The sequence below is a fragment of the Thunnus albacares genome, chromosome 5, assembly GCF_914725855.1.
Source record: "Thunnus albacares chromosome 5, fThuAlb1.1, whole genome shotgun sequence".
Lineage (NCBI taxonomy): Eukaryota > Metazoa > Chordata > Actinopteri > Scombriformes > Scombridae > Thunnus > Thunnus albacares.
This window is the reverse complement of record NC_058110.1, coordinates 2,702,810-2,720,707: the sequence shown is the minus strand read 5'-3', so window position 1 is coordinate 2,720,707 and position 17,898 is coordinate 2,702,810. Positions and strand designations below refer to the sequence as shown.

At 39.1% G+C, this 17,898-nt stretch overlaps 1 protein-coding gene and 1 long non-coding RNA gene across 3 annotated transcripts; one reads left to right on the top strand and one right to left on the bottom strand.

Annotated features, from left to right (window-relative positions):
- Positions 1 to 5: 5 nt before the first annotated feature.
- LOC122982017 lies at positions 6 to 1,477 on the top strand. The gene is made up of 2 exons (XR_006403373.1): positions 6 to 915; positions 947 to 1,477. It is a non-coding gene; the product is annotated as an uncharacterized LOC122982017 (long non-coding RNA).
- Positions 1,283 to 17,770, bottom strand: LOC122982015 (rho-related GTP-binding protein RhoA-C). Of its 2 annotated transcripts, none has more exons than XM_044350955.1 (5): positions 17,691 to 17,770; positions 12,528 to 12,683; positions 10,475 to 10,595; positions 10,236 to 10,366; positions 1,283 to 3,668 (listed from the first exon to the last, which is right to left on the bottom strand). In XM_044350955.1, the coding sequence occupies exons 2-5, from the start codon at positions 12,681 to 12,683 to the stop codon at positions 3,495 to 3,497; spliced, it is 582 nt and encodes a 193-aa protein (XP_044206890.1). In that variant the 5' UTR covers positions 17,691 to 17,770; the 3' UTR covers positions 1,283 to 3,494. The 2 variants fall into 2 exon arrangements, with proteins under 2 accessions (XP_044206890.1, XP_044206889.1); XM_044350954.1 differs by having other exon boundaries at positions 17,664 to 17,752.
- Between the last annotated feature and the right edge of the window lie 128 nt (positions 17,771 to 17,898).

The following is a 17,898-nucleotide window of genomic DNA, read 5'->3' as shown; positions in this document are numbered from 1 at the left end:
GTATGAAGATAAAAAATATATATATAAGACAACCAATCATGTACATCCAGACACATATCAGCCAATGGGACACCTACAAAGATGGGTTGGGTATGTGGCTTCAGGCCAGTCGTTGTCCCAGACACAGGGAGTTTCCAATAAGGGACATGGGTGACACCATATTTGGTCCATTAACTGGAGAAGTGCAACTAAGGGGTGGTACTTGAGTTTGAACAGAAGAGGCCTTAATCCAATCCATAGTTAAAAAAAACAACTTAATAAAGTGCTGTATATAGAAAGATTAGGAAGAGCAAAAAGATAATATCAATAATATCAATATAAAATAATACATTATAAAAACCACATAAATCCTCATTCATGCCTCCTGGAAATAAACTTTTGAAATAGAAAATCCAAAATGCTTCTCTCTTTTTCCAGAGAAAATTGACATTTCCCCTCTTTGGCTGGACTCAATCACGTCTATGCCTGTAAAAATAAAGATGAAATATGATGTTGCTTTTCATTGAAATGTTGTGCAACAGGACTGGTTACATCATTACTTTTAATGGAGCTCCTTTGTTCAGTGATGCGCTCTTTAAGAGAACGAGATATCTCACCTATACATGTTTTACCACATGGACACTGTATCATATAGACAACATTTTTTGGTTTTTGGTATATTAGCAGTTTATGCAGGCTTCACACTTCAAGTTGCCTTGAAGAGGTTTAGTTGTGAGCTCACAGTTCAGGACTTCAGAATGCTGACATGCTCTAACAACCCTGTCCCTTATGTTTCTTCCTCTTTTAAAAGGTACCACAGGTAGATCTTTAAAGGTTTCTTGCGAGGATGGGTCATTTTGAAGAATATGCCAATGTTTTAAAATTATGAAAACTGATGTTCTTAGTTTTAGGGGTGAAAGTTGTGCAGTAAATAAGGTGTGGCTTAGATTTGGAGCCTGCAAATAAGCCTCTCTGCTCTTGAATCCACTTTGTTTTCTGCACATACAAGCCAATCTTCTTGGTGATTTCTTTCTCTGAATTTGGATAACATCTCGACTTTACTTTTATCATATTGCTCTGGAGCATCACATATTCTTTTCAGTCTAGTGATTTGAAGAGTTGCTGGAGTTTTGAGCTCGTTAGACGTTTTTCCTTCTCCGTACACCAGAAACCCCTACTCTGCTTCTGCAGCATCAATCTGTATTCAGTGAGCTACCTGTTGGTGGTGAACAAATGCATGATCTGTAATAATAACTGAAATGGTGTTAAGCATGTGAACAGTGACACCAGTGGCAGGATTTGGTCATTGTCTCTCACAATTTATTTCCTTTAGAATATATTAAAAAAGATAACTGGAGGATACATTTGTATACAAAAGAATATTCCTCTTACAAATAACCAATCCTTTAGGAGATGCTCGTATCTTGCATTTTATAATTTGACATTTTTTTCAAAGTGTTTAAGTCACGCTGAACTTTTGTTTTAACATGTGTGCAAATAATACAACGTAAGCCAGTAGAATATCACATGGAGTTAAAAAATAACATAAAACAGAATATGAAGCGAGAAAAGAAAAGCTGTCAACAATGAGTGAACTGGCAGAATGGAAACATGGTAAAATGCACTCCCAATAACACCATGGCATATACCATAAATTCTCAAATAAAAGCTGGTATTTAAATCATGTGAGTCTCATATTAGAAACGGCAAATAAAGGCTGGGTCTAATAACGTCTCACAAGGTAAATTCAGTATAATGTACATTTTCACAACAGTAATTCCATCAGTACATCAGTCGGCCATTTGGTCATGTGACAGTAATGGATGGAAAACTGCATTAATTTGTATTTTCTTGTGCCAATTTTCTGGAAACATTGGTTAAAATTGGATCTATATTTAGACGGAAACCTAGCTGAACTCACCACATTGCTCCTGAGCTTACCTTCTTACAAAAATACTGTTTTCATTCACTAATTATTTCCCATTGCTTCCACTACCGTCACTGAAACTCAATACTTCCTGCAGATGTTTCAAATTAAAAGCCAAGTGTTGTGGGTAAAATAATTAAAATCTGAACTGAAATAATTAAAAACAAAAGACAGTGTTTGTGTTAAAATAGAGAAACTCACCGAGCAGCAGATTGGTGAGTTTGACATGATTCTGTTATTGCAATGATGGAATGAGTGCTGTGGAAATGTACATAATTAGATTGAACATATCAAGACTACAGGTGGAGGTGCTGAGTTCATCAACAATTAAAACAGGAGCAGATCAGAAAACAGGGAGGCCTCTACTACTAAACATGATGAAATATACAGACGGGTGACAAATCAAATGAAAAACCAGTCCAGGTCTGAGTGCTTGACCCCTACAGTAAGGGGATCTGGTGGCTCTGTTATACTTTGGGGGGCATTTTACTGGCATGGTTTGGGTCCAATTGTCCTCTTAAGAGGGAAAGGTCACTGCTAATCAATACAAATATGTTGTGAGTGATCACCTTTATCCTATGATGAAACATTTCTATCCTGATGGGAGTGGTATCTATCATGTTCGTCCCTCCAGAAGACTTCAGAGACTTGTAGAATCAATGCTGAGGCTTACTGAGGCTGTTCTGGTGGCACGTGTTGGTCCAACACCTTACTGAGACACCTTATGTTGGTTTTTCCTTTAATTTGTCACCCGTCTGGACTTCTAAACACAGGGAAATCAGAAAGAAGTCTTGACTCTAATATAACCCTGTTTGACATTAAGGCCTGGTCCTCTCTCTAGTTTCGGTAAATTAAGGCTTTGACCACTATTTGAGGATTTACGGTAACTGACTAGAGGATTATACCATTTAATAACCAACTGCATACAGTGTGTCTGACAGTCCACATCAATTCAATCACATACAGTTAAGCTGATTGAACTCAATTCTTTAAGTGTTGCATTCATTAACAAGCTTGTATAAAACACTCAAATAAGTTGGTCTCCTTACAGTTATTATATATTTATGCTCAAATGCCAATAATCTAACTTTTTGCTTTTTAAATTAATTGGAGTTGTATCAAATACTATAGCTTTTCAAAGGGAAGGACAAGCACAATCACACTGCGAGCCATGGAGGTCAGGCATACATCTGTGGGTGCAGTGACACTCCTGAACTCTTTTGGAGTTGGTGTCAATGACAAACCATTCAGAGTACTGGAGATATTACTTACATAAACTGCCACACTTTGAGAAATATGCATGAGAGATCATGTTCTCTTAAGTTTGGGTGTTATAAATCCTCACCAGAGATTACAGTATTTTCATTTGAAAGCTAAAAGCTATAACCTTAAATGTATACACTCCCTTTTTCCATTGCATTTGACCTTCCTCTTTTCTCCTTTGGCCTGGTTTCACTTTTCTCTCTCATCTTTACAAGCCCTGTTTAATTTGGCCCACCCTGGTGACAAAACAAGACATAGAGGAGGGATGCTTTTCTTGGCCTGGTTTGGTTCCCTCTTCCCTCCCAATCCTGTGTGACTTGACGCTCTATAGCAGAAGGCAGCCACCCTTCTTTCCTCGTCTCTTGGCCTGCAGCGCTGCCCTGGTGGCCATCTCAAACACCTCCCTCACACCGTCCTTCGTCTTCGCTGAGCACTCCAAGTAACCAAAGGCATTGATGCGGTTAGCCATGTCCCTCCCCTCGTCGGACTTTACTGGTTCCTGTTTGGAAAAAACCAAGTCATTAAGGATAATCAGATCAACTAATCAAAATCAGCAGATATTGATATTGAGAAACTGATATAATATTCTTATGGAAATACACCAAGTGCTGAATCCAATGCAAAAGTGGCAGTAGTGGAAGAAGTTATCAGATCCGTTACTGAATACAACACAAACAACTTTATTAATCCCACGCACACAGGTGTAACATGTGTAACCATTTTTTTATTCAAATAAAATGATCAGAAATCAAAACCAGATATCACATCTCAGTACAGAGGACCACAGCTGAAACTCACTGATTTATTGATTGTTTATGAAATGTCAAACAATAAGACAAATTCCCAAAAGGTTTCTGGAACCCAAAGTTGTGTCTTCAAACTACTTTGACCAACAGTCCAAAAACCCAAAAGAATTCAATACACTATACAGTGACACATATGTAACAGAGAAAAACATCAAATCCGCATACTGGAGAAACTAGAGTTGGGGGGTTATTTTAATAATCTATTTCCTGTCATTCTACTGAGTGTTGCAACACTACGGGAGACATTCTTTACCCCTGGCTAATTACATCCTTGGATTTGAGAAGATACAATTTCACTTTACATGTCTCGTAGCCTTTTTCCTCAATTTCTCTATCCAAGTTTCCTAACTCCTCTCTCTTCTCCTTGCAGCATTTTCTCAAATCTTAGTCCCTGCAGTACTCTCAGCTTTCTGCAAAGCTGTCTGCATCTTTTTTAAGGGTCTCACATAGACTCTGCATAGTTTTTCTTTTCTTCTATAAATCCTCAAGTTCATCTCCAGCCATTTTTGCTTTTAAAGATCCGTTCATCCTTTGTCTTTTTCCTTTTTTCCTCATCCAGGTGCATTCTGTACCTGGTCCACGCAGTTGCACAGTAGTTTAGCAACTCTTACGTAAGTTGTACCTGGGTCGATGCATTATACACTCTCACATGGTCACAGATAAGTATTTGGGCGACAACCACTTCTTAGTTGACTGAGAACCCTCGTTCAACTGTGGCCATGGGAGAGGAACAGCAGCTTCTTCACAAAGGATGAGGTGCTCATGTGCCAGTGCAAAAACATGTCGAAGAGTGTTGAAGAGGAATTGCTATGCAAACACATCACCTGTATTTAAAAATGGAAAATATATATTAGCTCTTGCTTACACGTTGGACCTTATTCTCGTGCAAAATACTAACACCATTAATAAATAGTAAGTGCAGAAAGTTTTCTGGAAACAGTATGCACAGAATGCAAAAAGTACTTAAACTTCAATGCGGCATGGTAAATTACCAGCATTTGGACATGGACTATTGTTAATAAGGCTAAAACAATAGAGCTTATGAGAATTAAAATATACTTTTTTTTAATGTCAACTCATTTCTTATTCCTATGTTGGACTTGGCAACTGTTTATCCTGCACAAACCTCTGGATGAGGTCCTTCATTCTCTGCGAGCACACATCTGGCTCAGAGTATATTCTAGCTGGGTCCAGACATGTCATGTTTTGGACCAAAAGGTACTTCAGTGGACACTTATCCAGTATGTTCTTGCAGATGTTTGAGAGACCAATCCCACTGTCTTTCAAGAACTGCAGCTGACTAAACTCGTCTACTCTGCTTTGACTCCTTGATGTTCCCTGACAAAAGTAGAAAGCTGCACAAACTTCCAATTTACACGTGGTCCATCCATTGACACCGTCAACATCTTACTGAGGCTGAGCTCTTTTGTACCACTGTACAGGGGAGAAAATAAATAAAAACAAAACAACAAGTTAATGGCAGATCATGTAGGCCATGTATGTGTAAGACATGGGATGAACATTATGAGATAAGCTTTAAAGCCAAAGCTTATTAAGATGACAATTACTGGTGTGATAATAGAATAATTTATAATGAAGAGGACAGCCTGTATGGTTTTGGTGACTTGTAGGTCAACAGACAATGGCAAACACAAACACATTTTTTATGAACATCTATGTATGTTACATACCGTACATTCAGTTGCCAATTTATTAGGTTCATCTAACAAAAATTAATGCAGTGTAATGCAATAGTCCAGCAGAAAATCCTACCTCATGATGATTAAAATGTTCAGTGTTGTTGAAACTTTTCTAATTAAATTTTATGATCATGCCTAGTATAGTACTATAGAACCTACAAGATCAAATACAGTCACGTAATTGCTGCTGAGACGTGTGTACTATTAAAAAAAAACACTCTTTAACAAAATTTAGTTTGAAACCATCTCCTTCACCTGCAAATCACCTAAAAGTGATTGCTGGTAACGGACCTTCGTGGCCACCAGAACTTCAATATTGAGTGAATTAAAAGTAAATATCGAGTATAATTGTTGTGATCTGATAAGAGGCTGTTGGCTTACCTTGAATGTATCCAGTAAATCCTCTGTGGAGTGACCCAGGAACTGAAAACCATAGTAGCGGGAGTAAACATATGTTGCCGTCCCATCGGTGGTCCAGTGCCTGATGTGGTGGTCCAGTTGTTTGTTTTTTATTGTCTTATTCATGCTTTTGTAAAACATTACGACAAATGACTCATCGTTCACTTTTGTGATCAGTTGTCTTTTGATAAACTAGTGCAGTGCCCGTTCAAAACATGCATGTTCGGAACAGGCAGATTGCTTATTATTTCTTGAGAACCATAATATATACATATATATATATATATATATATACACATATATATATATATATACACATATATATACATACATATATATATGTGTGTGTGTGTATATATATATATATATATATATATATATATACATATATACATATATATATATATATGTATCAACTGACAAACATGTCAATTAAAACAATAAGGGTTTAATAAATCAAATGGTTTTAATCCAGACAGAAACTTCACCAGTGAGACTAAACTGAGGTTGAACCGTAGAAGCAGTTAATGACCTTCCATTGGTTGATTCTGCTGCCAGTCAAATGTGTCTTTGCTCTGATTGGCTAGTTTTACTGTCTACGCCTCTGTTTATTTCTCCTGTGTGCGCTCGTTCCTCTCTCTCGGGCAGCTTCATTGAGCGAGACGCATGCCTTTGTCCCGCTCAGCGAGTCAGAGCCCAAAAGCCCCACCCTGCAGTGATGTGATGGTGTTTGTATCAAACAGTCCCAACTGCACTCAGACACAGAGCTGAGCAGCTTGCTGTTTGCTTGCTTATTCAAAGTTTATTAAATGTGTCACATGTGCAAACAACTTCACACTCATCACTGTGCTTCCTTTGGTCCTCAGCAGTACACCCACCAAGTGTGAAGTCAAGTCAGAGCCCAGAAGCCCCACCCCACTGTGATGTGACAGTGTTTGTATCAAACAGTCCCCGCTGCACTCAGACACAGAGCTGAGAGGCTCGCTGTTCGCTTGTTTGTTCACAGTTTATTAATATTAAACGGTCTGTCTTCATAGTAAATCACCTGGTGCTCGCCCCTCTCTCTCTTTTTCTCGTCTTTTTTAAAATGAGTCAGGAAACCCAATATAAAGCCTAACTTTCAACATTATCAAACGAAGAGAGATGTCGTCCCCAAGCAACAACCTGCAATTCCTCGAATGGCCACTTGAGGCTCCAAAAGCAAGTCAATCCACATAGACCCCCATGTTAAACTGCCCAACTTTACAGCAGAAATAAACATGTTTACAGCCTCGTACGTTTTTTTTAAAAAATGGTTTTGGGCTCTATAGCTAATTTCCTCTTTCATGACAACTGTACAGGGGTTAATTTTTAATAACTCACCCATTTAAATTTTATTAAGCTGTAAATTATTCATAATTAAGGTTGTGGCTACTTTGAGTGACAGATTGCTAGCTCCTAGGTAGCTTATTTCAGCAGCTAGGCTTCATTCGGCCCGCCTCAGCTCCACCTCTTTGCCCATTTTGGATTAGCCGGGAGACAGGCAGAGTCAGGAACGGCCAAGATGGCGACGGCCGGAGCCGCCCACTTTGAGCTTCAAAACTGCTCTTCAGAAACCAACGGGTGACATCATGGTGACTATGTCCATATTCTTTTACAGTCTATGGTAGTCTCCTCCTCTCTCTCATGGCTGGGTTGTAAAGCTGTCAGTCAGATAAAAACTAGCATCAAGGCATCAATGATGACATACAGACTGAACTCTTTGTCCCTGCTCTCAGAGAACTGACTGAAGTGTTGGACTATAATGAAATAATTTCAATGTTCAACAGCACCAAGCCCCGTCATCTCCTGCTGTAATCATCAAAAGTAAGCTACTACAATTTCAGATTGTAGTAGCTTATTGCCTATTTCAATATGATTGTTTATTAACATCAGCATAAAATCCAATTGTACATCGATGTTACTGTGTCTGTGTGTGTGTGTACGGGTGTGTATGTGTGTGTACGGGTGTGTGTGTGTGTGTGTGTGTGTATGTGTGTGTGTGTGTGTGTGTGTGTGTGTGTGTGTATGTGTGTGTGTGTGTATGGGTGTGTATGTGTGTGTATGGGTGTGTATGTGTGTGTGTGTGTGTGTATGTGTGTGTACGGGTGTGTGTGTGTGTGTGTGTGTGGTTTATGTGGCCGCCATGCCAGGCTATGGTCAGGTGTCATTTTAAACATTACTGAGCTTGTTGTTACCGTTGTACCTTTGTCCATATGCTTGATTAATGACTCTATTGAGTCTGTCAGCTGTGTGTATGTGTGAATATGAAGTCACTGTACCAGGCTATATGATGCTGTTAATGTTCATCTTGGTCCTGTAACGTTGCCTCTGATGATGTATAAACCTTGTATGATTAAACTGTGGTGCATTCAGGCAAGTATAATTGTAACGGCCTATTTTGGTTAACATATGTGTTTCAGAAGCTATTCAGTGTGATTGGTCTTTGTTAGAGCGCTGCGTGATTTCTGCCTATATCACTGATATGTCTTTTCCTGCAGAATGAGTACTTTTACTTTTGATACTTTAAGTACATTCTCTCATAATGTTGAGCTTTTACTTGTGAGGGATTTTGAATGGACGTTTACTTATAATTGAATATTTTGACATTAATGTATTGTTGTACTTTTACTTCAGATTAACAGAACAAAGAGAATTGAATTCTTTTTGCGACCACCAAATCCTCCAGAAAGTATTTTGGTTTCTTCTGGGTTCTTGCAAGTTAATTTTCTCTGTTTCCATCAGGGCGTCATCATGTAAAACTAACCACTATTCCTTGTCCTTTATTCCCACTGCAAGTCCACTACTAAATGCTCCGTACGTCTTAGCATTGTCATTGTTGATAGATGTTTTTATCAAGCTTATTTATCTTATTCATGGATTTTTTATTCCACATACAGCTCCCTGGTGTTTTTTTATTCCTTTTGTGTGCTGTATATCATATTATTGATTTGGTTGTTTGTCTGTTATTGTTGTTGTCTGTACAACAAGCTGCTCCAAACAACAAATTCAGGTTTCCTGCAGTTCCTTTAAAAGTCTTAAAAAGTTTTAAATTTGATGTTAAAAATTTAAGTTCATAAAATTCTATACTGTAGGACATCATTAGATTATTAGTGGTGTAGATTGTGGAGGTGGAGCTAGTTTCAACTACTTCATATATACTAGAGGTTTAGAGGGGATATCACCTTCTGAACATCTGAAACATGAGACACAACTACAGCCAAAAAGATTGGAACCACTGGTTTAATCTTTAATGATGTGTTGCATTTTAGGAGCTTATCATATCTTTTTATAGGTGTACAAGTCCGTCCACAGATGGAGTAAGTAGTAACACACACACTTGCTGTCATATGCCATAATAACTAAAACAGCTCTTTGCTGCTTGTTTACTTTGTAGCTCAGTAATTCTCCTCATTAGTTTCAGGGTTTTAAATGCGTTTTTTAAAAGTAGACATTTATGAAGTAAAGGATCACAAAGTTATGAGGTTTTAAATATGAAAAACAATACCCATCCATCAAAACCCCCCTGGAATGATCTGACCTCACTGCTGTAGACTAGCTCTGCTTCACTGGCATTAATGGTGTAGATCAAAAAATCATCTACAGTTGTATGTTTTGTTTTACCGTCTACTACTACATGACTCCATCTGTGGACGGACTTGCACACCTTGCAGGCAATGAGAATGTTTACATGCCCGCTACGCTGTATTTATGCTGGCTTTGATCATATTCCCGTAGCTCCGCATTAGCACATCATTCTGCGCATATAAAACTTCACAGGCTGAACACTAAACGCCCTCCTGCACCTCTCTGACGGCAGATACAAGGGGGAGTGTTCAGCTGTGCAGAGGTGAGGTTTATGTCTCTCTCTCTCTAGCTCTCCTTTTTCACTCATGATACAACTACTTCTGTCACGTTTCATGCGAACATGAGTGCAACACTATGACTGCCTTTCAGGAGAGACTGAGTTATCCCCCTCCCCTGTCTGTGATGGCTGGACAGACAGTGGCCATTCGGAACAACTATAAACACATTTGATTTGTGATGTGGTCGATAACACATAAGAACCAGTTCTGAGTGACCGTATATTAACCCTTTAAAGACTCCTGAAAGCATCTGCATCAGAGAGCCGGCCTCACTGACCTGCTTCATCTTCGCCAGCTCTCGGCGTGTGTGCTCGTCGTTCCTCAGGTCTTTCTTGTTTCCCACAAGAATGATGGGCACGTTGGGACAGAAGTGCTTGACCTCAGGAGTCCACTTCTCAGGGATATTCTCTATATGAGACACAAGGTAAACATGTAGGACATGCAGCAGATGCAAACAGTGTGTGTGTGTGTGTGTGTGTGTCAAACAACAATAGAGAGAAAAGAGGAAAATCTCACCTAAACTGTCGGGACTGTCGATGGAGAAACACATGAGGATGACATCAGTGTCTGGATAAGACAGAGGACGCAGTCGATCGTAGTCCTCCTGACCTGCTGTGTCCCACAGAGCCAGCTCCACCTACAAACGCAAGCAGGTTACGACACACTTCACAAATATTTCTCAAGCTGTGAGAGAAGTAAAAGCTGTTTCTGAACCTCCACTAACCTTTAAAGTCACAGTCACAACGGCGGCACATGCAGATGCAGCGGCCAGTAGCTCCCTAAAACTTTGCTACATTTTTGTTTTAACTTGCTATTTTTTCACCTTTATTAATAAAGCATGTGTTATTTATGACAGAAATACAGTCATCAACGTTGGAAATGGAAGTGCGGACGAGAGGGAAGAGAGCCCGGATCAGAGCTAAGCTAACCTAGCCTGGACCCAGCGTACTTCTGTCTAATGTCCGGTCGCAGACTGAGGCTCAGCCAAGGGACATCAGAGAGTGTTGTGTCCACATCTTTACAGAGACCTGGCTCCATCCTAACATCCCAGATCAAGTCTAGTCAAGATCTAGTCTGAACGACCAGCGCCCTGTGGCACACATCAAAGACAACATCCCAGACAGCCTGGTACCAGTTTGCATACAGAATCAACAGATCCACAGAAGATGCCATCTCCACTGTCCTCCACTCAGTTCTTGCACACCTTGATAATAACAACACCTCCGTCAGAACGCTGCTTGTTGATTTCAGCTCACCGTTTAATACTGTAACGTCCCTCGATGAGCAGATGATGAGACGTTAGCAGGTTTTCGCTGCAACTTTATTGCGCATAATAACACAGGCTACTGTGAGCCGTAGCCAACGCCAAAACAAGTAAAAACCCTGCACTAGCCTCTCACTCAGCCTCTCGTAACATCAGACTAACCGCTGAGTGCCAAAAACTGAAAGAAGACAAGAACAACCCCCTTAACTGTCAGCCTATTACAGCTGTGTTATCTCCCACTGATCACTGTTACAGGTAGCTCACATGACAGACAGGCTTCAACATGTTCACTGACACTCTGGAAATATCAGTACTGTAACTCAACAGTCCTCATGTCTGAACTTAACAGTAACAATCATAACAGTTAAACACTAGCATGTTACAATACAACCTCCCCCATGAAACTGATTGAAGTAGCTCTCTGGGATCGAGTATCACACTCTGCAACTGACTTCCTCATAAACAGACTCCAGACAGTTTGGATTTGAGTCAAATCCTTTAGATCTTCTTTTTTTAATTTACATTTTCTGATTTCCACAAACAATTAAGGACAAACCCTGACATAATAGAATGGTTTATGTAATATATGTCTTTACATTTCTCCACAATTTACCAGTTTACTGTGCAGTGTGATTCTGTTGGAAACTTCAGTCCATATGTACTTTAAGCTAGTTATCAAAAGTATAACTGTCCCTTTTCTGTACATTTTGAGTATATTAAGATCATCTGTTTTAAATGCAGATGTTATAAGATGCTGAGTTTCTTTCTGCTGTAGATTCTCTCAAGTTGTAAATAAACTTTCAACTCATTCACAGCTCTACAGCCCAGTCGTTAACATGTTGTATCTCATACAGACACTGAAATGTAAAAGTTTGTGATTTTTATGAGGAGTTGTGTGGTTGAACTATTTCTTGGTGAACAATAGAGTTCTTACAGTCTTGTCATCACCTGGTTGCCGGGCAACACAATTCAGAGCAGGATTTGAAATTATTTATATTTTAAATATAACTAAATGTTTCTGGAGCAGCGACAGTGATGTTTACAACAACACAGTCACTACAGAAATTAAATATCTCTCTGGAAACTAATCAAAACATTTGATTCCCGGCATCAAAATATTGTGTGAGGTTGAGAGAGAATGACGAGCGCAGACATCAGTCAGTATCAGTCCTTCAAATGTCAAACTATTTCTTTAATACCAGAGTCTATAATCAGCTGATAACTGATCCACATACCGTACAGATGATGTTATTACCAGGGAGAGCCTCAGACTACACACACTGCTGTAGATATGAAGAAACTCACCTGTTTACTATCCACCTCGATATCTGCTACATAGTTTTCAAAGACTGTGGGCACATAAACTTCAGGGAACTGGTCCTTGCTGAACACTATGAGGAGGCAGGTCTTCCCACAGGCTCCGTCACCGACTATCACCAGTTTCTTCCTGATCGCAGCCATCTGGAGGAGATGAAAACAGACATTTATCAATAGACTAGATCAGATTCAGATCAGAGGTCAGGGTTAGTTAGAGGTGTCCTGAGGTTAGACAGTGGTATGAACAGTTTTGTCATGATGAAAAGTGAAAGGCTCAACAGGAACACCCGGGGTGTGATCTATGTGGAAATAGTTTGCATCAGTCTCTGGTTGAATGTTTCCTCCCAGCAACAACCTTTCTGATGTGTTAACACACCCATGAAGAAGAAGAACCCAGCGGAGCAGTGACACACACATCAAAACACAGTCGACTGCATGTTCAACAACTCTTCACACTGGATGTTGTTGCTGTTTTGGCAGCTTGATTTTTAAAATCCTTCCTTCAAATTGTCAACACGTGCTCATGAATCACACAATCCTAAACTCTCATTAGTTATAGCTACAACATTTCAACAATTTTATCTTTTTTTTTTTAAAAGAGAAGTTAGAGATCAGTGAGTCTGACGGTTTATCAGACACCAAAACACTGCACAGCACTTTACACTACTATGGAGAAAGAACGTTATCACGACAATCATTTGTTCCTGTATAAAGAATTATTAGACAGGCGAGCATGAAAAAGGGTTTAATAACCTTCTTATCCAAACCAGATGTTTTACTGATTGAATGCTAAACATTGATTACAAGGTTTTACACTAATATACACTAAAGGTGTAAAAATCAGAGGTTGAATAAAACTATTTATCCGTCACAAATAGTCTTCAGGCTAAAAGACATATCAGCAATAACATCAGGCTGCTGTTCAACTTCTTCTATAGATTCTGAAGTCTTACTTGTTTTTTTAAGACTTTTATACATTTTTGATTCCACTGGACATTATTTTTTATTTCAAGCTTGGTAACATTTTATCGCGATTATTATAGTTGTGTAATCATCTATCACAACTCCTAGATTTCTTTTTCATGTGGTGTTAGACGAGTGTGTGTCTTATTTTGTTCTTCTCTCTGAGTGTCAGATGTAACTTAAACTTGTATCTATTTATCTGTTTTCAAAAGAGAAATCACAAGAACTCTACTGGCTGATGACACGGCATCATTTCTTCATGATAAGTGTGAAATCTTCTGTTTATATGATTCAATGGAAACTGTTTTGTTAATAATTCTGTCAAGGAAAGTGGAAAATATCTTGGAATCCATGGATGCAAAATGTTACACTCAGACAAAATCTACATTTTTAACCTCAACTTCAAGAAGACCTGTCTATTGATTGATTTATTGATTGATTTATGTGCCATTTCAGAGGGATTTATCTGTTACAGGTCCAGTTCTTTTAAGTTCATTTAAGTTTTGTATATTGAAAGAAATGAACTTTAAATTCCTTCACTAAATGTATCACTGTAATAATATGACTGGAAGATTTACTGACTTAGATATCAGAAGAATCATTCACACATTTACTCTGTCAAGTTTTGTAAAGATTTGGAGAAATATCTAAAGGATATAAAGTAGTAGGTCCAAAAGTCTGAGACCACGTTGAAAATCTCGAATATTTTCACGTGGAAATAATGAAAAAGTTTGAGGATTCAGAAACATTTAAGAACAAAAGAAGTTATGAGATGTAAAATGATGATGCATTATTCCAGAGCAACTCAACCTGCAGCCAGTGTTCACCTGTTAGTGATCATTGCTCACTAAGTAGCACTGTGATAGCGGGAAACATCAGAACTAAGTGAAAGTGTCAGAAGTCAAGTTGTTCTTCTGAACAAAGAGGAGTTTTCTCAGAGTCACATCACGGTTAGACTAAAGGTTTCTAAGGACGCAGCACGTGGAGCATCACACCACCAGAAGATCAATGCATCAAGCTTTGTTCCCTGAGAGATAGAAAAGCAACTTCATCATAGATATAGAAGTTGCTAAATAAAGAAGGCAAGACTCTAATCAATCATTAGTGTCAAAAGAAGGCTGTGTTGTCTCAGAGGATAAGGAGCAGTTTCTAAACCGCTTCTGAGGAGGACAAACAAGGAAAAACGCTTAATGTGGGATAAGAAATAGCAGCATTTCACAGTGGATGACTGGAAAAAGTCCTATTTACTGATGAATCCAAGTTTAAGATGTATGGCAGTAACAGAAGGGTGAATGTAAGGAGACTAACAGGAGAGAGATGATACCAGTTTATCAAACCCACAGTCAAACACGGTGCTGGGAATATTCAAGTCTGGAGTTGGACACCTGTACCGAACTCATTACACCCTGACCAAAGAGAAGTACCACTTCAGAGACGTGCTGGACCTTCTGCTTTGCATCTTTGTGGAGACCACGCCCACTGGAAGGGCTGAAACACTCAATAAATCCCTGTAGCTGGATAAAAACATTAGATTTCAGCATGTCAGCCGACCCTCTTAACATACTTTATGTTTCTTCTCCACAGGTAACTTTAAACAACCAAAACAAAACCTGCACAGACATGCCATCATTTCCTATTCAGGCTCTTTCTACAGTTCAAACATCTATTACAACCACATACGATTCAGTTAAAGCCCCACTCTAGCCAGTGTTACTTCTTGTTTAACGTTTAACATTCTCTCTCATATAATAACACAATCCGTTACCATGGCAACCAGATTGCCATTCTAGAACACCGGTGATGTATTGGAATGGTAACCATATTATAGCCTAACATGTCCGCTTGCTACAGCTCTAGCTATACAGATGTCAGCAAAAGAAACATGTGAAGTCCATAGTTGAGATCAGACAATGGATTCGTTATTGATGGATCATCTATCCAGTGGCCAGGCCCGGTTCTACGAGGGTGCAAAAGCATGTATTGCACCCTCAGTTTAATATTTTGCACCCTAAGTTGACATTTGAATAATAAATGCCGAGCACAGCACGGCAGGTCTCAGCACACGGACTGTGTGAGCGTCTCCATGCGCACCTGCTACTATGGATCATGTATGTGCAGCAGCGCAAACGTGCCAAAGGGCTGAGTGAATATAGATCAGCTGGTGTGGTGATTAATAAAAACTCTCTCAGCCAATCACATCACTGCTCTCATAGCTCTGACACAGCTGTGCCAATCACAGTGATAACAACAGCTCAACAAACACACGTCTGGACGGTTCAGAGCGTCACGACATGAACACACATCACCACAAATCTGCAGCCAAAGACAGATGGAGTAGTTTTTTTCATCAGTTAGTTACTATAATAATGATCATGTCAGCTTAGAGTTATTTGTCAGAAAATATTTGGCGAACAGTGTGGCTAATCAACATTCTCAGGAAATGACTAATATGAAATATCTTAAAAATTTCAAAATACACTGGAGGAGGGCTTTAAACAGCTGTTCTGTTGGCAACATGTCCAGACATATATACGCAGGTTTTTGAGTACAGTTCAGGTCTATCTCTCCCACCGCAGGGCACACAGTCCTGTATCCATTTCTGTCATCTTAAACGCTCAGTTTTTCAGTTTGGCAGCTTGTAAACCTTCAACTTTGGGTTCTTTACCCTGCTGGTGGTGCATCCAACCACACAGCAGCTTTCAGGCATTTTTCTGTTGTTTGCTAGCAGACAGAAGTGAGAAGGAGGCAGCTTCATGCAGTACAAAGTCAATGGAGAGCAATGAATTGATTTCCCTCCGGGGTGGGTGGGTCTTCATTGTGCCCTGTCTCTATACTGCAGCAGGATAATGAACACAAACACACCTCAAAGCTTTGACAAGAACTACTTGAAGACCAAAAAAGACCAAGGAGTCCTGACTGTAATGGACTTTCCTCCACAGTCCCCGGACCTCAACCCCATTATGGGGGCACCTGAAGACTGAGAAAGCCAAGCATTCTGTGACATCACAAGAAGCTCTTTTGAACATTGTCACATCATGCCAGGATGACGAGGGTCATCAGGTTTTGCACAAACTCGTGGAGTCCATGCCAGCTCGACTGCATGCTGTCATTAAAGCAAAAAGGGGACATACCAGATACTAAGATATTCTGAATTTCATGTACATTTTTCAAGGATTCAACTTTTCACTCAAACTGTTAAGCTGATATTATCAGTTGTAATAAAAAAATGTATTACATTATTGACTAGTGGTCTGAGATTTTTGAACCCCACTGTAGGTTACAATATACAGAAATATAGACAGTGACTTTGATCGTAATTCCTCCTTCCCATACGATATGATTCATTCAGTTAAATTATTCATAAGTTTTTCGGGTTTTTTGGATTGATCTTATTACAAAGATACACTGAAATCAATTAACTGTAAAAAAAAATAAATAAACAAAAATAAAGGGTCAAGAATGTTTGAAGCACATAGAAAAAACGTTGCAAAGCACCACATAACGTCTGTGCAGTGGCATCTTCTTATTTATTGTTTTTGGTCATTTATGATTTATTTATTATCATTTATCCAATTTCCCTTTATTGTATTTATCTATTTTTTTATTTCTTTATTTTCAAGCTGAGACGTCTAACTTTTTTTATATTTTTACTTTGGCAAATAAAGCTTTAAAAGTGGTAAGTAATGGCACAAATAGAGCGTTTAAGATACTTTCGGTAGTTACCAGGCGTTGCTCGTGAATTTTATGTTGACGTTGCGTTATAATCTCACTTACTCACTGTTTTTAGCTTTAACTGTTACTTCTAATGTTGAGGACTACTGTGTTTGTCAACTCAACCTCTGGTGAAATGCTTTACGTTACAGATAACTTTCCTACCTAACTGAATGTCACATTAGTTTAAGTAATTTTATATTTGGCGTATGTTTGTTTCCGAATCAGTGGAGTGTCAGCTAACTTCTAGCTAGCCGCAGTTTCCATTACATCTAAGGAAGCTAACTGTTAGCTTGCTAACTTTGATTAATATGTCCAGACAACTGGCCTCTTGTCAAGCTGGACACATGATTATGATACCAATATATTGCTTAATTCTAGCAGAAGCCTTTATATAGAGAACAACTAAGCAGTGACAGATTCTGAGTAGACACTAAAACATCATTTTACCGTTTTATTTGAGACAACGTTACTCGCCTTTCTTTAGTTTTCCTGTCGGACCTGACAGTCCCGCCCCCGACAGTGCCACGACGATTGCGCCCGCCCATTGTGCATACTTTCAGCCAATGAGACACCGTGAAATAATGAGTGAAGCGTAAATCAGCCATCCAGCAGACACCAAAATTGCCCAGTTTTACCCAACATAAAGACATTGGCAAATTTCAGCCCTGGGTTGAGCCTTTCA

Excerpts from the sequence above, each read along its gene's own strand:
- LOC122982015 (XM_044350955.1), bottom strand. The coding sequence starts at position 12,683 with ATGGCTGCGATCAGGAAGAAACTGGTGATAGTCGGTGACGGAGCCTGT. Across the intron at positions 10,596-12,527 it reads TCGAGGTGGATAGTAAACAG|GTGGAGCTGGCTCTGTGGGA; the intron begins GTGAGTTTCTTC and ends TTGCGTTTGTAG. Across the intron at positions 3,669-10,235 it reads AGCTGGCGAAGATGAAGCAG|GAACCAGTAAAGTCCGACGA; the intron begins GTCAGTGAGGCC and ends TTTTCCAAACAG.